The sequence below is a fragment of the Balaenoptera borealis genome, assembly GCF_965194805.1.
Source record: "Balaenoptera borealis genome assembly, chromosome: 2".
Lineage (NCBI taxonomy): Eukaryota > Metazoa > Chordata > Mammalia > Artiodactyla > Balaenopteridae > Balaenoptera > Balaenoptera borealis.
In genome coordinates this window covers 58,816,309-58,837,910 of record NC_138867.1, presented here as the reverse complement: position 1 = coordinate 58,837,910, position 21,602 = coordinate 58,816,309, and the positions used below count along the sequence as shown (strand labels likewise).

The 21,602-nt window shown below is 37.0% G+C and overlaps 1 protein-coding gene across 1 annotated transcript in view; it reads right to left on the bottom strand.

The window, feature by feature from the left end:
• FCHO2 (FCH and mu domain containing endocytic adaptor 2) overlaps positions 1 to 19,023 on the bottom strand; it is a 111,277-nt gene extending 92,254 nt beyond the window's left edge. The window contains 2 exon segments of the mRNA XM_082378599.1: positions 3,951 to 4,042; positions 18,860 to 19,023. Coding sequence (XP_082234725.1) covers positions 3,951 to 4,042; positions 18,860 to 18,892 — 125 coding nt within the window. The 5' untranslated portion in view covers positions 18,893 to 19,023.
• Positions 19,024 to 21,602: the final 2,579 nt, after the last annotated feature.

Genomic DNA, 21,602 nt, shown 5'->3' with positions numbered 1-21,602 from the left:
ATTTCCATAATCTGATAAATAGCAGGGAAAAAAACTAGAATAAATATTTAAGAGTGAAATGTGAGACTGGGAACAAGATAAGGATGCCTATCATCACCATTTCTATTCAGCATTACACTGGAGGTATTTGCCAGGGCCATAAGAAAAAGAAATAAAAGGTATAAAAAGGTATTAAAAAGGGAGAGATAAAACTGTCATTTTCACAAGATGATTGCACACACAGAAAATCCAAAAGAATGTACAGATAAATAAAATTACCAGAATAAACAAGAATCGCCAGGCTGCTGGACGACATATAAAACTCAAACGCATTTACATAAATTTGCAACACATAACTGACAAGCTGCTTTTATCTAGAATATATAAAGAATTCCTTCAATTTATTTTTTAAAAGGAAGAAGAAAACCAGAAAAATAGGCAAAAGATGAAGAGATACTTCATGAAAGAAAAGATGCAAATGGCCAATAAACATATGAAAGGATGTTCAATCTCATTATTCATCAGGGAAACACAAATTAAAACCACCATGAGAGAGTACTACTCATCAGAATGGCTCAAATTAAAGGACAGACAAAACCTAGTGTTGCTGAGGACATGCAGCAACTGGAACTCTCCAACAAGGCTGCTGTTGGTGTAAATTGGTACAACCACCTTGGAAAATTCTTTGGCATTAACTACTAGAGTTGAACATACACATGCTCTAGGACCTGGCAATTCTACTCCAGGGTAAATCACTAATATAAATATGTGTATACTGAGACACGTGTGCAAGAATATTCAAAGCAGTATTACTTGTAACAGTAAAAAACTGGTAACATCCCAAATGTCTGTCAACAGTAGTAGATAAATACATTTAGCAAATTTACATAATTTAATATTAAACAGCATTGTAAATAAATTATACTAAATTCAACACAAATCTCACAAAAGTGCTGAGTAACAGGAGTCAGAAAAAATATCTACTCTATGATTAAACTGATACACTCATTACAAAGTTCAAAAAATAGGTACAACTAACTTCCTTCAACAGATAAATAAATTACAATATATCCATAAAAGGAATACTACTCAATAACAAAAAAGAATGAATTACTGACACATGCAACAACATGGACCAATCTCAAAATAATTATACTGAGTGAAAGCACTGGACAATCAAGTATATCCTATATGATTCCATTTATATAAAATTCTAGAAAATGCAAACTAACCTAAGTGTCGAAAGCAGATGAGTAGTTGCTTACGGATGGGGGGGGACAGAAGGGAGGAATTACAAAGGAGAGATGAACATGTTCACTATCTTGATGGTGGTGATGGTCATGAGTGCATGCATATGTCAAAATGTATGAAATTGTACACTTTAAATATGTGAGCATATTGTGTGTCAATTATACCTCAAAGCTGTAGGGAGGGAAGAAAGAAAGGAGCAAAGGAGAAAGGGAGGAGAAATGAAGGAAGCATGGAAGTGGGGAGGAGAGGATGAGGATATGAGAGAAAGAAAGTCTGAATGACTAAATTAAGAAGTGATTTAACCTTTCTGGGTCCCAATTTTCTTATCTATAAAATAGGACTTGAGTTTTGACAATTAAATGAGACAATGTATGCAAAGTCCTTAGTGCATAGCATATGTTTATGTCTATCTTTTCTTCCCTTCTTTATCATACACTCCTTCAAGAAATATGAGTATCCAATTGTGCCAGGCTCTGTGCTAGGCACTGGATACAACAGAATATTGTATACTGTTCCCCTATAAGGAACAGAAACAATAACAAATAACAAAAATGAGTAATTACAACATTTTATAAATACTACAAAGAGATATATGATGTTGAGAGAGATTACAATAAGTGATTTTGACCTAGTCAGAGAGATTAGCAAAGGCATCCCTGGAGAAGTGAGCACACTGCTGACCCCTTGAGGTCAGCATGTACAAACAAGGACTAAGCATGTACAAAATCTGGACTGAAAAAAAGCCTGTCAATAAAATAGCCAATGTCTCTGGAGAGGAAAAAGGAGTCTGAATAAAGAGGAGTCTAGTGTGAGCTAAAGCTTGAAAGGCAATTTGGGGTCAGACCACACAGTTCTGTCTTAAGAGCAATAGGAAGCCTCTGAAATGGTTTAAACAAGGACACAGTTCTGTCTTAAGAGCAATAGGAAGCCTCTGAAATGGTTTAAACAAGGAGGAGTAACAAACTGATCTGCAGTTTGGGAAAAAAAAACAACACTCCAATTACAGTACAGAGAATAAGTTGCAGGAGAACAAGAATGAATGCAGATAGGCCAGTTAGGTGCTACTGCTGCAGTCCAGGCAACAGTAATGATATCTTGGATCAGGACAGTGATGTTAGAAATGCATTCTATCAAAAAATCTTTACCGAGGACCTACTAAGGGCCGAGCTCTATCCTAAGTGCAGGAGAATGAACAATAAGCAAAAAAGACAAAAAAAAAAAAAACCCTGACCTTGTGGGGCTTATAGTCTAGTGGGGAGAAACAGACAGACAAATAAATAAGTAAAATATCACTTATATCTGGTGGTTGTTAAGTGCTATGAAGAAAAATAAAGTAGGGAAGGGGGAGTGAAAGGAGGTGTTGTCTCACTGACCACAGAATCATTAAGGGGTCAGATTCTGAGCAAAGAAGGGATGACCCAGGAGTCCTGGACTTCTTAACTGACATAAATAGGGCTAAAAAGCATAATTACCACTGCTCTGTTGGTCTCAAGGTAGATAATTATAGTAGTGATGTAAGTATTGGCGGAGAAGGAGGCTAGGGGATGTGCCAGGAGATGCAGAGTTCTAGAGTCTCTCCTTTTACTCTTTCCAGTGATGAAAAGTGAGCCAGTGAGGGACAGCTTTATCCACAGCACTTAGGGCGTTATGGTCCCCCTTTTAACTCCAGTAGAAAGATGGAAGCCAAAGAGGATTTGTCTAACATGGAATAGTTTGTTCCCCAATTCCTACCAGTTGACAAACTCCATGAAGCAGAAGCTGCCTCTTTATCCCCAAAATCCAGACAAGTGCCTGGCACACAGCAGACATGGGATATATATTGAAAGAATAAATGAATGAAGTATTGTATCTAAAGGCAAAGTATCCTTATATTAGCAAGGTAAAGATTTTAAATGTGTTGACATAAAAATTACCAAGTGGGTCCAGCCACAAAATAGCCTTAATCAAATCAAATTATACTGATTTTATCGTATATTAACGCATATATGTGGAATCTAGAAAAAATTGTACAGATGAACTGCTTTGCAAGGCAGAAATAGAGACACAGATGTAGAGAACAAACATATGGACACCAAGGGGGGAAAGCGGGGTGGTGGTGGTGGGATGAATTGGGAGATTAGGATTGACATATATACACTAATATATACAAAATAGATAATAAGAACCTGCTATATAAAAAAATAAATAAAATTCAAAAACATTATACTGATTTTGATAGTTGTTAATTGACTATTATATTTTAAGAGTAATAAAAAAATTTTGTTTCTAAATTTGCACAATTTAAAAACATATACTTAGGACTTTTTAAAAATAAAAGTTATAATAATACACAATTAAACTACAAGTTCAGAAAACAGTCTTTTCAAATTATTTTAATGTTTAGTGACATATTTGTTTAGAGAAATGGTAATATCTTATCCTACAAAATTCCTCAGTTTTTCTACTGTATCACCTTGCTAGCATATTCAATGAAAAATATATAGATAATATTTTCAAGCAGTGATTTGCAAATCAGGAGTTTATCAATGCCACTGACAGTCACTATTTAGCCCTCAGTGTGTAGATGACAGAGAACCACTACTTTAAAGTATAACTATAGTGTACTTTTTAAAAGTGTAACATTACTTTTATCTAAATCCAACTAAAATTTTCTCAATTATTTATATTCTGAAATTTATCTTGATAATGAATTGTTAAATGACTTATTTAAAAATACATACCTTTCTCTTACAAAATCTGCTAGTTCTTTTGTCGATATCTGTCCATATTTCATATTATGGTAAAGGACATCAAAGCCACTATTTTTTTCCCCCTAAAATTTAAAAAGATTTTTAGTTTAACAAAGAGATCAAAATGACTTAAGAATAACTAACATGCAATTCTAATGCTCAAATGAGCTGTTTTTCCTTAATTTAACCATTGTTGCTCTAACTGTATAACTTTAAACTGTAACAAAGGAACACTGTATGCTTTGATACAGTTTACAATATATTATATACACATACACAACACACACACACTCTATAATCACTCATAAGGATATATTAATGAAATTCATCTGAAATTTTAATATAAATGCAGCATAATTTAGAAAAGATAAACAGGGACCTTTTAAAATACATTACCAAATCCCATGTCAATTCCTTTAACCTGCATTGAGGGATTCCTGATTATTTAACTCAGAGTCTGTACTTTAAAATAACTGAATCTTGACTTCTGAGTCAAGACAGAATTTACTAATCACATAAGCACTAAATACCACAAAACACTTTATAATCACTAATCTAAGTCTTTCAATAAACTTAAACAACTTGAGATGTGAGAAAAGAGATAAAATTTTAATAAAAGAGCAGTAACAGTCTATTGGCTAGTCCTCAACTAATGGGAAATTAACAGAACTAGACTACTACACAACCCTAGAAAATCCTAATGCCATTTAACCCAATATAAAGCTAAATTAGCAAGTCATAACAAAGAAAACATCAGAAATATCAATTTTATAGGTGAAATGAAAGACTCTTTATAAACTAAGCTCAACAACTCTTTTCGCAGTTAGCAGTTTTTATTTTTCTTCAGTGACAATAATGAAGAACTGAATATATTTGTTGGAAATAGAAAGCAATGCCGTAAGCAAGTGTTATGCAAACTGAAACTTAATTTTCCACAGTCCACCAAAAACAGGAAACATATTATAGGAACTTCCCGCTAAGTTGAAGTGATCCCTAATAAACCTGCCAGCTAATATAGCAAGTAATTAATCTGTTATACATACAATGAATTAAAACATCATATTTGTAATAAGATAATACAAATAATATCCCTAGCATTTTGAACATCCATTTCCATTTATCAAGAATATAAAATAAAACTATAGTCTCCTATAAATCTAAACACATCCATTTGGCTTCTACAATTTTTCATGTTTAAAATAAAGAAAAAAATCTGTGATCTAACTTTAGTTCTTTACTTTCTCTGGGTTTTTCATGCAAATTTATTCCAGTCAAAATAATATTCTCTGAAATAACCATTAACACTAGTCTATAGCAAGCAAAAATAACATCATCATGCAGATTAGTATATTTATAGACAAAATAATCAAGGGCCTGAATCCTCCAAGGGATCCATTCCATTACTTGAATATAATACAGAAACTACAAATAATTAAACTATCCACCAACTCCCATAACATAGTCATGAACCCTGAAAAAAACAAATCTGAAATCTAAAACTATAAAATCCAAAGTCTGGAGCTCTCAGTCCCCAAAGTTCTCCCCTGACAACTACCAGTTTTCATTTGCACATAATTCTAACAAGTCAGGTTACCTGGGTTCCCAATGTGTATTATGCATATTCATCATGCATATTCAAATTAGAAATGAGCTGGTACTGAAGGGCTATTCAAACAAGCACACAGACTATTAGAAGAAATAATATTTACCATCTCTCTTTTTTAAAGAAAACAAGAAAACTTGGAGATCATCTAGTAACTGGGGCAATAAGGTCCTGAGCATTTTGTTTCACTGTTACAGTACTGTAAACATTAATCAATCAAGAAAAGGTTAAAAAAAAAAAGGGGTGGGGGGGCGGAATTCCCTGGCGGTCCAGTGGTTAGGACTCCACGTTTCCACTGCAAGGGGCCCAGGCTGGATCCCTGGTTGGGGAACTAAGATCCCGCAAGCCGCGCAACCACGGCCAAAAAAAAAAGGTTAAATTACATTCAGCAACCTAGGTTCTTATTAAGAAGTTCTCAAAAAGTAAGCTCTTTATTTGGGAAGTTCAGATATGCAAATAGCATATTACTTAAAATTACCAATAGAGGAAATGAGATTTATTAATTTCTTTACCATTCAATATAACAATATTATTACAGTAACAGTAATATAATATACGTTTGGAAACAGTACTAGCTATTCCATCCCTCAGGTCTTCACTTGGAAAGAGGAGGAAAAATACCAAGGAGGATGTGAAGCTGAAAAGGTCTGCTTCAAGAGGCACTAACGACTAAACATAAACACGCTGCATGATTACAAATCCATGTGTCATTTCTTCCTATTTGGGTATTCATTCATTTACTGAGTTCTAAAAAATGTGGTAAGCCTGATTCTAGGCACTGTTTTCTTAATTTCATAAATCTATTAACACAAACATTTATTGATCATTAACTTTTTCTCTGGCATAAACTAAACAAAAATTGTAATACTTCAAATGGCTCTCTCTCTCTCCACATACATACACACACACACACACACACACACACTCTCACACAAATATACATGTATCTTTAAAAAGAAAAAACTTCAAAGTCAAGTGCCAACCAAGAACCCAGGCCTATTGTAACCTTGTCAAAACCTTACTTTACAGCTTCTGATAAGAGATGACAGTGTATTAAATATACACATATCTATACATATGTGAAAAAATACAGTAGGAGACAAGAGCATTGGAGCTCAGGTCTAGACCTATTTGGCTTCAGTGTCTTCACCTGAAAAAAAACTGGAAATTCTGGGGAAATGGGGAAGACCACTCTTGAAACTGGCAATCGTAACTCATATTTCTGTCACCATTTGAGATTACCCAGTTTTTTTTAACTAAAAGTACCCCCATGTAGGTTCTATTCATTTTTTAATAGCCATCAATGTTTTTAGTCTAATTCAAAGACAAGTAAAATAACAGGAAATATTTCTGAATTACATATCCATTTTATCACCCTAGACCTTGAAGTGGATATGTTCCTATCATTTCTTTTTTAATTTAATTTTTATTTTATATTGGAGTATAGTTGATTTACAATGTTCTGTTAGTTTCAGGTGTACAGAAAAGTGGTTCAGTTATACATATACATATACCCATTCTTTTTCAGATTCTTTTCCCATATAGATTATTACAGAATACTGAGTATAGTTCCCTGTGCTACACAGTAGGTCCTGTTGATTATCTATTTTATATATAGTAATGTGTGTATGTTAATCCCAAACTCCTAATTTATCCCCCCCCCCACACACCTTTCCCCTTTGGTAACCACAAGTTTATCATTTTCGACTCAAAAATTTTTTTTCTTAACATATTCTGTTAACTCAAGCAAGTAGAACTTGCTTTTTCTTGGCTAACTAAAATATACAAATGTACAAGTAAGTTGACGACAGAGTTTTATTATCAAAAAGAATTACAACTAAAGATGTTTTCTGGTCTTCAATATTTTACTAAAACTGTAAATGTGCACGCCCTTTAATCCAGCAATTCCACTTTTAGAAATCTATACCACAAAAACACACATACAAAGATAAATGTGGAAAAATATTCACTGCAGTACTGTTTATAATTGTGAAAAAACAGAACTCAAAAACATCCATTAACATTACTGGTTAAACAAATGATAGTATATCCTACAATGAAATACATATAGTGTTTTTTAATTGCAGTAAAAAAAAATTGCAGTACATTTTAAAGTATTAATTTCTTAAATCTGCCCAGATATACATAATGTCAGTGAGAAAAAAAGCAAGTTGCCATTATTCATAAAAGCCAAAAATAATCTAATGTTGGGAACAACCTAAATGTCCCAAACTGATGAATGGAGAGACAAAATGAGGTAGACCCACACAATGGAATACAAATCAGCAATAAATAGGAACAAACACTGACACATGACTTTATGGATTAACCTCATAAAAACTTTACTAACTGAAAGAAGCCAGACACAAGAGACCATATATTGTATGATTCCATTTATACGAAATGTTCAGAATAGGCAAATCTATAGAGAAAGAAAGTGGATTAGTGGCCACCTAGAGCTGAGGGTAGAAAAGAGCATTAACTGTCAATGGGCATGAGGGATCTAATTATTGGGAGGATGATTATGTTCTAAAATTAATGATGGCTGCACCACTCAGTAAAGTTAAATTGGATAGATTTTATGAAATGTAAAATGTGCTTCAATAAATTTTGTTTTAAACCATGGTATGAAACAGTATACATAAAATTTCATTTCCATTGAAAAAATAACAGGTTGCATATATTCATACAAACAGAATCTGAAGGCATATACAGCAAACTATTAACAGCAAATTATTTCTGGAAAATGGAATAATGAGCATAGGTTAACTTTCTAATAAAAAAATAATAAACAAGTCAAGTCTTTAATACAAGAGTAACAGAGCTAAAAGCTATACTGACAAGCAGTTGTAAAATGCAATTTTCTCCCAAGTACACTACAATTGTTGATATAAAATCTTGATTATCAACGGCCAATATTTTTTCTTCTTCTGATCAAATTTTTATTCTTTTTAATAACAATTTTATTGAGATATAATTCACACACCATACAATTTGGCCATTTAAAGTGTACAATGCAAAAAATGTTAGTATATTTACAGACTTGTGCCACCATCACTGCAATCAATTTTAGAACACCAAAAAGAAATCCAAATCTGAATAGCCAGATTTTTAAGAGCAGGCGTTTACTCATCAGTGATGAGCTTATTTTCAGCTAGCATATTCATTAGCTTAATCAACATGTAAGAAATTACGTATGTCCACAAAAAAATCAGTACACTAATGTTTATAGCAGCATTATTCATAATAAAGGTGAAAACAACCTAAATGTCAATCAACTAACAAATATAGCAATGTGATATACCCATGCACTGGAATTTATTCAGCCATAAAATAAATGAAATATTCGGGTTCGAGCCTGGTCCAGGAAGATCTCACATGCCGCGGAGCAACTAAGACCGTGCGCCACAACTACTGAGCCTGCGCTCTAGAGCCCGCGTGCCACAACTACTGAGCCCACATGCTGCAACTACTGAAGCCCACGTGCCTAGAGCCCGTGCTCCGCAGCAAGAGAAACCACCGCAATGAGAAGCCAGCGCACCACAATGAAGAGTAGCCCCCACTCACTGGAACTAGAGAAAGCCCACGCGCAGCAACAAAGACCCAACGCAGCCAAAAATAAAATAAAATGAATAAATTTATAAAAAAGAAATGAAATACTGATACATGCTATAATATTGATGAACCTTGAAAACATTATGCTAAGAGAAAGAAGCCAGTCACAAAAGACCACATACTATATGATTCCCCTCCTATTCAAGTCCAGAATAGAGAAATCTATAGAAACAGAAAGTAGATTAGTGTATTGCTTGAGATGGGGTGAAGGTGAGACATGGGGTGATAAAAGGTATGGGATTTCTTTTTGAGGTAATGAAAATTTTTGAGGTAATTTAAAACTGACTATGATGATGGTTTGCACGTATCTGTGAACATTACCAAAACCACTAAACTATACACTTTAAAACATGAACTGTATGGTTCACAAAATATATTTCAATAAAGTTGTCAAAAAAGTTAAATAAATAATATTTTATCTTTTTTAATCAATAAATTCTAGCAGGGAAATTTTCAGTATTAACTGACAAAAACAGCTACTAACACCATTGCTGACCCAAGGAGGACAATTACAATGAAGGTTTACACCAAGATAGGATCTTGTCTCCGCCAATCGCAATGCACTTTGTGAAGAGGTAGCATTTCCATAGAAAGTTTCCCGAATGTGACTTGAGCTAAATAAAATCTTGTTATAATCCAATATAAACAGGTGTAAAAATCTTTTTAATAATTCCTAACATGAAGTGGAAAAAAAAAAGTTTTATTATCCTTTAAAGATGGAAATCCAGAATCACACAGGTCCTTTAAGAGAACACAAACTTAGTACCTATTGTGTCCCCTAAATACTCTAACTGAAGTAAGATGACTGCAATTACCAGTTTGATGTGTATCAGTCCAGATTCCTTTTCGCATACATACAGAAATATGTTACTGCTTAATATGAAAATGAGATCATGTTATGCATATTGTTTTGCATCTAAATTATCAATTAAAGTGAAATTTAACTGAAAAGATAACTAAGTTATAAGTAAGGTCACCAAGTCACTAATAATGTACCGATTTTCTTCTGGTCTAATATAGAGTCTACGAGTGAGATATCCTTGAAATTTCAAGTTAAAAAGTTTAAGTCATCAAATCTATTTTGGTAACTCAAAACATCTTTTTCTGGTTGATCTTATAACTTTATACTTTAAAAAAATTTTAATAGACATAAAATGCAATCAAAACACAAAATATTTCCACTTGAAGAAAAAAATGCACTCCTCTATTAACAATGCTATGAAATTCCTATTTTAATGAAAATGGAACTGTTAACATATCTGGGTTTTAGAGAGCCACGGAAAGTAATAGTGTAAAAGCGCAAAACTATAAATCCCATAGATTTTAATTAAGGCTTTGAAACTTCTCCTTCAAAGAACTTTTAAGGGCAACAGTAAATCCAGCACTAAAATTAAAAACATGGATATTCTTCACTTTTGATAAGTCCGAGAACTAGAAAAATAGGCAAAAGATTAAGTGTGTACACTGTATAACCGGGCTATTCATTAAAACATTGATTTTACCTCGTTTCCTTTTTAATCAAAAAAAATTTTTTTTGGAAGGAGAAAAGAAGGGTCAGGAGGTACTATCATGTGAACAGCAATAACATGCCTAAGCTTCCTCTCAACTCTAAGCTGCCTCAAAAATAAATAAATAAATATCATTTCCTACCTCTCTACATTTTCCTTTTACTCTAGCTCTTACTGACATTTATTAGGTAACCTTGGACAAGTCACTGTAAAATATACCATTAATGTGTGCCTGATATAATCTCATTTTATCCTGCCTTCTCTGAAAAACATGATGAAACATTTAACTAATTCTGGAGATATTTTTTTGCTTTGAAGAATGGCCCCTCTAGTGAAGAATCTTCTAGACATTTTTGATAGGAATTCAACAAATATGCAATGACAGCCCTCCAGGTCTGTTTCTGCCTTGAAAACTGCTAGGAAGAAAGAATAAAATACATGCACACAGTTTTTCTATAGGCAAACAGGACATTCAACCACAAGTTATAATCTCTTCTAATCAATGTTCTATTTATGTATTAAAATTTTCACACAAGATCACTAAAACTATTCTTCAGAGCTCTTGTCAAGATATTGCTAAAGCAGAATACAGTGATTAAAACGTAGAATGAACATTGCTCAGCAGTCAGAACAAAAGTTACTCAAACACATCTGTCCACTGAGTGAAGGAAACAAATCTTATTACTTAAAAAAATCATTTTCTCACCCCTCAAATACTCCTCCCTAATCTTTTAAATTACAACTCAGCTCTTCCAATTAGTTAAACCCTTCAAGCCATCTAAAAAGATACCATATAGACACAACAAAAATAGCAGAAGCAAATAGTTTTGAGCTAATGTTTTCTTTTATCTTGCAAATTTTCTGTAATATTCTGTAAATAAATGTAGTTTTCATTACTTTCAAAATGAAAAATAAAATAAAACAACAATTTCAGCTTTCTCAAAAACTTTTCAATCTATGCTTGGAAAGACACACAAGGCTACCTTCTTAATCTGACATTCTGTTCACATTAATACTTAAATCTCCAGTCCTCATAATTCATAAATGGAAAAAACAAAACTGTAAGTAACCTAAATGTCCAAAAGGGGAATGCTATAAAAAAATTACATCTTATCCATTCCATGAAACCTATACTGAAAATATTTTCAAAGAATCCTTAATCACATGAGAAAAATGCTTTGATGTTAATATCATTTGAAATTACCAAGATACAGAACCATATAGTAGAACCTGTTTTGAATTTTACATTTCCAAAGAAAATCTTAGAGGACAGAGTGAAAGGCTTTAGATAATTTTTATTTTCTTATGTGTTTTAACTATCACATTAAAAAGTTATAAATAAAAAAGAAAAACATCTTCACTGGCTGTTATTTCAACCAACTAAAAACTAACACTTCTTATTTAAGGCCCCAGCACCACCAATTTGCTTTACTTACATTGTACCTTCCTATCTTTTCCCTAAAGTCAAGCAAACATGCTTGTCATATCTTCCATAATTTTACTCCTGCAATTCCACTAAGGAGCATGGGCATGACGGAAATGAGGGAATTGTGTACCTCAACTTCATCACACAGTTCACTAATCACTTCCCAATTTAATCCTCTCTGCCTCTGGCCATTCCAGCAACATTCTCTAGTCTCTTTATCAACAGATAGACAGCTGACCCTTGAGCAACATAGGTTTGAACTGCGCAGGTCCACTTACACGTGGATTTTTTTCAACAGTAAATACTACAGTACTACTTGAATCCGCGGATGTGGAATCGCGGTTATGGGGGAACCATGGATAGGAAGGGCCAACTATAATAACTATAAGTTATACTCTGATCTTCAACTGCACAGGGGTCGGCACCCCTAACCCTCACATTGTTCAAGGGTCAACTGTAATTACAGGTCTCCATTACTGTTTTGCTTTTGTTTTCCCTAACATCTGACCAATTTTTGCTTATCTCTCTGAACCAGATTCCTACTAAAATTCTTCCAATTCAAATATCTTTTCATTCTTCCACACTAGATAAATTGAAAGCCAAGCCTTTATTCCTTTTTCCGTATGTCTCCATGCCATTGTATTTGTATACAAACTTCTTAGGGTGCTTCTGTTAATTGTTTGAGAATTATAAAATCAGGATGGATAATCTCAGGATATCCCATGACTCAAAAAATTACTTCCAAAATATGTGTGTGTGTGTGTATAAAATATGTATTTCCAAAGGGCTTATGGTAATCAAAAGTGCAGGATGACACAAAGCATACTCTTCTCCCATGCCTTTGCCAAAATAATTTAAGTAGTTCTGAAAGGATTAGAACCTTTAGGATTTAGTCTGTAGGGCTGGAAAAGAACCCAGACAGCAAATTTTTATCACTCCATATCAATCCTCTAAAATCCTTCCCCTAAATTAAACTTATGCACACTAAATCAGCATCAATTTCTTAATTTCAATGATTAAGGCAAAAACAAACAAAAACACCCTTCCACCGCCCCCCCACCAAAAAACACCTAACGGCCTGACAATAATATTTAGTTCCATCTAAAATACTATAATTTTGGGCTTCCCTGATGGCGCAGTGGTTAAGAATCCACCTGTCAATGCAGGGGACACAGGTTCGAGCCCTGGTCTGGGAAGATCCCACATGCCACTGAGCAACTAAGCCCGTGCGCCACAACTACTGAGCCTGCGCTCTAGAGCCCGCGAGCCACAACTACTGAGCCCGAGTGCCACAACTACTGAGCCCACGAGCCCACGCGCCTAGAGCCCGTGCTCTGCAACAAGAGAAGCCGCCACAATGAGAAGCCCGCGCACCGCAACGAAGAGTAGCCCCCGCTCGCCACAACTAGAGAAAGCCCGCGCGCAGCAACGAAGACCCAACGCAGCCAAAAATAAAATTTTAAAATAATAAAAATAAATTAAATAAAATACTATAGTTTTATAATATCTACCTGTCAAGTCTATTTGAACCAAGTTAGATGAATCTGTAGTTTGAATTTTCATAGTTTGTTGCAGTTGAAAATAGTTTGGGCATGGCTAACTGGCTAACAGTTATACAGTAACACATTTTAACATGTATGTTATTGCTTGTATATACAGAGGTTAGTTCTAGAAAGCTACATAAGAAATTGGTAACAGTGATTACCTTTTGAGAGATCTTGGTGGGTGGATAAAAGGAAGATTTTATACTACATTCCCTTTTGTACCTTTTAAATACTAAACCATGTAAATTTTGCAAATTGGTTAATTACTCTATATATGTAAACATACAAACCTACACACTTTAAAAATTTTAGTATATCATCTGATGGGATCAGATCCTAAGCAGGTACCCCAAACTACAATATTTGGAAATTTCAAGTAATAAAAAGTCTATATTCTGAGTTTCTATGGTCGCCTCAACTAATTTTCTAAAGATGTGTATTTTAAAATTTTTATATGGATAAAAAACCCCAAAGAATATGTGTGTGTGGGGGGGGGCTGTTAGTCTCTCATGTAGGATACTAAATTTCAACTAAATAACCAAGCAAAAATATAATAATGTTTTGCATTCCAAAGTCCTATTAATAGCAACTCCAGATTTTTAAAAACATTTTAATCCTCCCAGTTTATCCATGTAATGACAGATCAAATTTTGGATATACAGTATTATGCCTCTTATATAAGGGACTTGGGCATCATGTAGATTTTGGTATTGGTCCTGGAACCAATCTCCCAAGGATACCAAGAGGTTACTTTATTTAAAAGTAAAGCATGACAATACCAGTGAAATCAATAGATAAATGGTATGAGGCTTCTGTACTAGTTAATCAGAAAAAGAAATTTAAAAAGAAAAAAGAAATAAGGAAAAACTTCAGAACAAAAATACCTAAGGTAATTGTTATTCATTCATTCTTGATGTGCTGAATGGAGATCTTTGGAAAAAGTCACCTAACTAAAAATGTCACTTCATTACAATGTGATGTATGCTAAAGAATACTTGGTGTCTTTGGGGGAATACTTTATATCTTATATAGATTGGGATTACTATGTAAAATGAAGTTTATAAGGTATTTAAATCAGGTATGCTGTGCTCACTTGTTTTTTCCCCTTAAGTAATTATCGCTATGAAATCCATTCCTTAAAAAAAACTTTTTAACTCTTGAATTAAATAATTTGGACTTATATAAAAATATATAAAGCCATTTTAATCACTATACTGTAAGGCTGACATATATATTCAAGAGTATTATAAACTAGTACTTGACTCTTTGAGAAAGAAGCAGCAGATGGAGAAACTTCTTCAGTGCAATATTTGTCAATACCTTTTTGAAGTTAAATAATCTTTTGAAGGACTAACTGTTTTTTATATATTAAAGGTAACAGTGTGGATTTCTGTTATCGACATTTTTTTTTGCTGTCCAATTTTAATAGAAAGAAAAACATTTTCAACTTGATTATCTTTTTGACACTAATTTGTGGCAAAAACTGACTTATCGGCAACAAAACACCTGCTGTGTAGGAAGTTCGGGATATTTTTTTTCTTCAAAGTATAGTATTAGGTAAAGGAATTTGTAATGCAGCATATAGTTTTACTTTAAGAAAAACTACAAAGAAACAGGCAGCATGTGCTGCTTTCAAAAGAACTTGAAGAGAGTTTGAATGATTCAAATTTTCCTCTAACAAAATGCCACAACAAAAAGATCTGTCTTTTTATACGTAGGGAAAAAAACAATTAACAGCTTGTTTGGTTAGAAACCTAAAACTTTAAAGGTTCCCATTAACTCACTTTGACAAGTTTTATTTTGTTTTGACATTAGGGGAGAAAAGTGAAATTAATATTACAAATTCTCTATTTTAAGAAATTTTTTATAAATGATTCAGAAATAGGTAAAATTTTAAGTTGTCTTAAAGAGACATCTAAAAAAAAAAAAAAAAGAGACATCTAACAAATTCTGAGAAGTTATTTAGTTCCCAGAGTTTCCTAATTCATTTAGCCCTCCTTTGGAGCTTTTTAAGGTCCAATTTAGAGCTTTCACCCCCAACCAGGAAGTAAAATAAAAGTCAGTATATTTTAACTATTTGTACTCAATATTGGAAGTGAAGGCAAACACTAAAACACAAACTAGACTTGGGATTCTCTCTAGATTTCAGATAACCAAATTTATTTCCATGCCTCTACTAAGAGGGAAAACAAGGGGCACACAAAAACCTGCAAAAAATGTTCATAAAGCATTATTCATAAAATAGCCAAAACGTCAAAAAAGGCTATGTTCAAAACTCAATGAACACAAAACAAAGATAACCTTAAAATGTTAATGTGCAATTTTGAATTAAGTTAGCAAACTTCAAAAACACATTCATGCATCCAAAAATACAAAACAGGACTTCCCTGGTGGTGCAGTGGTTAAGAATCCACCTGCCAATGCAGGCAACACGGGTTCAAGCCCTGGTCCTGGAAGATCTCACATGCCGCGGAGCAACTAAGCCCGTGTGCCACAACTACTGAGCCTGCACTCTAGAGCCTGCGAGCCACAACTACGGAGCCCACGTGCCGCAACTACTGAAGCCTAGAGCCTGCACACTGCAACAAAGAGTAGCCCCCACTCACTGCAACTAGAGAAAGCCCGTGTGCAGCAACTAAGACCCAACGCAGCCATAAATTAATTAATTAAAAAAAAATACAAAACATTCTAACAACACCAAATTTTAAGTAATCCTTATAGAAGTTTTACAAATTGCCATTGTAAAACCTGAAGTCTAAAATCAATAGGCTAAATCTAAAATTCATATAGAAAATCAAGGGACCCAGGAGAGCCAAAATAATCTTGAAAAAGAAGAACAAAGTTGGAGCACTTGCACCTCCCCATTCCAAACTTACTACAAAGCTACAGTAATCAAAACAGTGTGGTATTAGCATAAGGATAGATGATGGGATACCAATGAAAATCCAGAAATAAACTCATACGTCTATCGTCAACTAATTTTTGAAAAGAGTGCCAAGACTATCCAATGGAAAAAGAAGAGCCTTTTCAACAAATAGTGCTGGGACAACTAGACCCACATGCAAAAAATGAAGCTGTACCTCTTCCAGCACCGTACACAAAAATTAACTTCAAATGGATCATAAGCCTAAATGTAAGAACGAAAACTACATACAAAATCCATAGAAATAACATAGAAATAAACCTTTGTGATCCTGGGTTAGGAAAGACTTCTTAGATATGACAACAAAAGCATACGTGGTAACAGAAAAATTAGACAAATTGGACTTCATCAAAATTAAAAACTTCTGTGCTTCAAAGAACACCATCAAAAGAGTGAAAAAGACAACCCACAGAATGGGAGAAAATACTTACAAAATCATGTATTGTAAATCAAAACCACAACGAGATATTACTTCACACCCAACTGCTACAATAAAAAAGATAACAACAAGTGTTGTCCAGCACATGGAAAAACTGGAAACCTCAGACATTGCCAGTGGGATTGTAATATGGTGCAACCACTTTGGAAAATGTTTGGCCGTTCCTCAAAACGTTCAACAGAGAGTTACCATATGACCCAGCAATTCCATTCCCAGAAGAAATTAAGACATATAGCCACATAAAAACTTGTACAGAAATGTTCATAGCATTATTCATAATAGCCAAAATGCACAACCAACCAAATGTCTACCACTGATGTATGGATAAATACAATGTGAGATAGATAGACAGATATAGAGAGAGACACACACACACACCCACACAATGCAATGGAACACTATTTGGCCATAAAGTGGAATTAAGTACTGCATGCTACACCCTGGATGAACCTTGGAAACATGCTAAGTGAAAGAAGCCAGTCACAAAGGACCACATGTATGAACCCATCTATATGATTATGTCCAGAACAGACAAATCTACATAGGCAGAAATCTATACATTAGTTGCCTAAGACTGAGGCAAAAAGGAAATGTAGAGTGACTGCTAATGAACACTGGTATTCTTCCTGAGATGATGAAATTGTTCTAAGAGCGTGGTGACATTTGCACAATTCTATGAACATACGAAAAATCCTTGAATTGTTAACTTAAATGGGTGTCTTATTCGGCAGGTGAATTGTACCTCAATAAATCTGTTTAAAAAAGAAAAAAAAAACACCCTAACGTCTAGTATTTATGTCAATTGTGGAAAACAAGGAACATTCAAGACAAATAATTATGAACTGGTTTCATTACTAAGCAAGACCATGCTTGAAACACTCAGAAATTAAGAACTTAAGACATACCTTATTCACTGAAAGAGTACCACTTTAAATATTTCTACGTCTTAACTAAAATGGAATTGTGGCACTCGCAACTGTCAAGCCATAAAATGGGATTCCTGAGATACCTGAGTACACATATTACTTTCCTGTACATGGCTGAACTGTGCTTCCCATTACAGCAAACAATAACTGCAGAAAAACACTCCACAGGGAGACTGGGAACTCATTCTCAGAAAACCACCTAACGCTAATACTGAGTTAAAAGGAGGGTGTGGAAAGAATGAGGAAGGGGAAGGAGTACGGGGAACAGGGAGACGTATCGGCGCATTTAAGCCCAAGGAATCCAGTTCCATTAAATTCAACTTTTATACGCTTTGTGAACAGGCCCAGAGGCAAAGTCCTGGGCGCAGACCAACGAGCCGAGCTGCGAGGCCGAGAGGAAGTGCTGATCCAGCCCAAGCCCGCACGGGAATTCGTGGGGAAATGGTGGGGGGCCAAAGGGCTAAGATGGGGGCCTGCGGAGCGGGAATGAGGGGAGCCCCTCCGCCCGGCTCCAGCCCGCACTCGCCGGCAGCGCGCAGCTGGGGGCGGCCGCGCCGCGGACCCGTCGTCCGCGTCCGAGCCGCGGAGCGCGCCGGGCGCCCGGAGTCTCCGGCGGGGCCGGGTGCCGTCTCCCGCCCCATCCGGCGCTTTGTCCCAGCTCGGGCGGCGGGCGGCCCCTCGGCGTCCCCACCGCGGGCTGAGGGGCCGCGCTGACAGCCCCCGCCCCCCGCAAGGGCGGCAAGCCAGCAAATCGCCCGACGGGTTTCATCCAGGCGGGACGCAGCAGGCGGCGGTCGGAGGACGCCGGCCCTGCCCGCGGAGCCGCCGCCGCCGCCCGAAGCGCACGCAGGCCGAGGTCAGGCGCAGAAACCCTCGGACTCCGAAACCCACACAATGTCCAACATCCTTCTCTTACCCAAAAATTCTCAACGAAATGCGCCATGACCATCGTGCCGCCGCCGCGCTGGGTTCCGCGTCCGCGCCCTCCCGCCGCTCCGTAAACACTGGCCCGGCCCCCACGGCGCCCCCGCCTTTCGCCGCCGCGGCTACCGCCGCCGCTGCCGCCGCTGCCACCGCCGCCGCCGCCGCCGCCGCCTTCTTCCCGGAGGCCGGCCCGCACCCTCCAGGACGCATGCGCCACCTAGCGGCCGCTGCTGCGGAGCGAACACTCAAACGCCTAGGCTGGGTTGCGCATGCGCCCCGCGCCTCATTGCTGGGTCTTAATCCGCTCCCTCCCGCCCCAGCGCGGGCACGTCCGAGAAAGAGCATTTTCTTGGGAACGGTGGAGAACCCGGTACCGGAGCAGTCACCCGGGAGACTGTTCGCACCCTTCGCGTGTGCGATGGGTACTGGCTCAGGGACGGAGCGAAGAGAGGGGCCGGCCAGGAACAGTGGAACCCACAGCCAGGCTGCCCTCTCTCTTCCTCCTCGCAAGACTCGCTTCCTGAGCTTTCGAGTATCTCGAAGGTTCCCAAGTCGGTGCAAGCTGGAATGGGGGAAACTTGGCCTCTAGCCAACAGGAGAAGACGCTGAGAAATGGTCAACAGGGTGCCTTTTCTTGATAGGGAATTAAGAACCAAAACAAAACTTAACGAGGCCGGAAAAGGAGGAAACGCCCTGTCGCCTGAGAGCCCCGGGAGCTGCGCGAGACCCAGGCACCAAGTCCTCGGCCGAGGCCGCTGACCTCTAGCACGCCCGGAGCAAACCAGCCGGGACTGCCGACAGCAGGAACGTGACCCGAAACCAACGAATTTCCCTAACTCAGCCAGTTTTGTCTTTTTTTTTTTTTTAAGTCTCTTGCAGGACTTGTTCATATAAATCCATGGTTCTCCTAGCAACTTGTACATTTTGGAAAAAGAAACAAGTTCAAACACGCCTCGGCATAACAGAGACACTAAATCCCCTTCCCACGCCTTACTTTCCAGAGGTTAAGGGGCAAAAATTAAACCAGATCAATTAGGTCCAAAATATGCAGTTCTTGAAGCCAAGCCCGACAAATAGATTTAGTGTAGCTTTAACTGTCCATGCACATCACACCTCCTCGGGTCTTGTGACTTCAAACATGGTGAACACTATACCACTGTTTCTTCATGGCAGATTATTTCCATCCTCAAAAGTAAAAACCAGACAGTGCCTTTCACATGGATGAAGCCGTAAAGTGTTTAATAGGAATCATTGGATAATGGTATTGTGATTATATCTTTTTAAGAATATCTTTTAGGAATATATAGGCTGTAATAATACGACATCTAGGATTTGCTTTAAAATGAGTCATTGAGGGAGGAGGAATGGGTAGGCGTAAAAATGAAACAAGATTGACCATGAGCTGGTCATTCTAGGAGCTAGGCAATGGAAAGGTGGTTCACAGTATTACCCTCTTTTTGGTATATGTCTGCTTTTTCCTTTCTTTAAAAAGTCTTCATAATGCTATCATTTACACTAGTTTTTGGGAAAGTCAAACTTAGAAATTTGCTACAATTGTCTAAGCCATTAGTCTAGCATTGTCTTTTGGTTTTTTTTTTTCAATTTATTTTTGGCTGCGTTGGGTCTTCGTTGCTGCGTGTGGGCTTTCTCTAGTTGTGGTGAGCGGGGGCTACTCTTCCTTGCGGTGCGCAGACTTCTAGTGGTGGCTTCTCTTGTTGCAGAGCACGGGCTCTAGGCGCGCTGGCTTCAGTAGTTGTGGCACGTGGGCTCAGTAGTTGTGGCGCACGGGCTTAGTTGCTCAGCAGCATGTGGGATCTTCCCCGACCAGAGCTCGAACCCGTGTCCCCTGCATTGGCAGGCTGATTCTTAACCACTGCGCCACCAGGGAAGCCCCAGCACTATCTTTCTTGATGCTGAAGAAATTCTAAGAAAGATACAGCCATCTAGATCACCTGGCCGATGAGCTTGGCATTAAATTCCCAGCATCACTAAGCACTACTGCAGTTAGACCTGGGCAGGAGAGGCCCCTATCCTGCACCCCATGCTTTAAAGGACCTTACAGATCACAAATACACACATTAATTTATTAAAAAACTCATGAGTGCCTCTGCTACAGATGCTGAACACTTGATGCATAATTATCAATACCCTCTCCCCTGACCAACACTATTCAGGCTCCTAGGAAACATTTATCTCTTGCCTATATCTTCAAAACAAAAGGTGGAACCCCAAATGCAGTGAAAATTTGTGGCTGCTATAGCTGTCCATATCAGAAATAGACTGCTTTGGAGTTCAGGCAGAATCTGAGCAGCAGAAGTGCTTAGATAAGAGAGAAGACAAATTAGTTAACTTATGAAGACTTCCTCTCAGCTTGAGTGCAATAAATTCTTGCGTAACAAAGTATTTTTTTTTTGCATAAGAAAGTAGTGTCTAGCAGAGATTTTCCTTGTTTTAGTGTTCCAATTTGTGGTTCCAACACTGAAAGTTTTGCACAGTATTCAAATAGTTGCACAAGGTACACTGACTTCCATTTCGTACTCTTACCTCTGGTCCCATAAATATTAGACGCAGGCCTGCCATGAAGATAAATCTTCTGTATATTTCGGGTATTTACAAGGTTCGTCAGGGTCAAAACACCATATGCTGTAATTGCCTGGTATTTAAATTGTGGGACTTCATAGTAGTGATTAAGGTGTCTAATCTTCAGACAAAATGGTGTAGTAGAAGAATGGGGA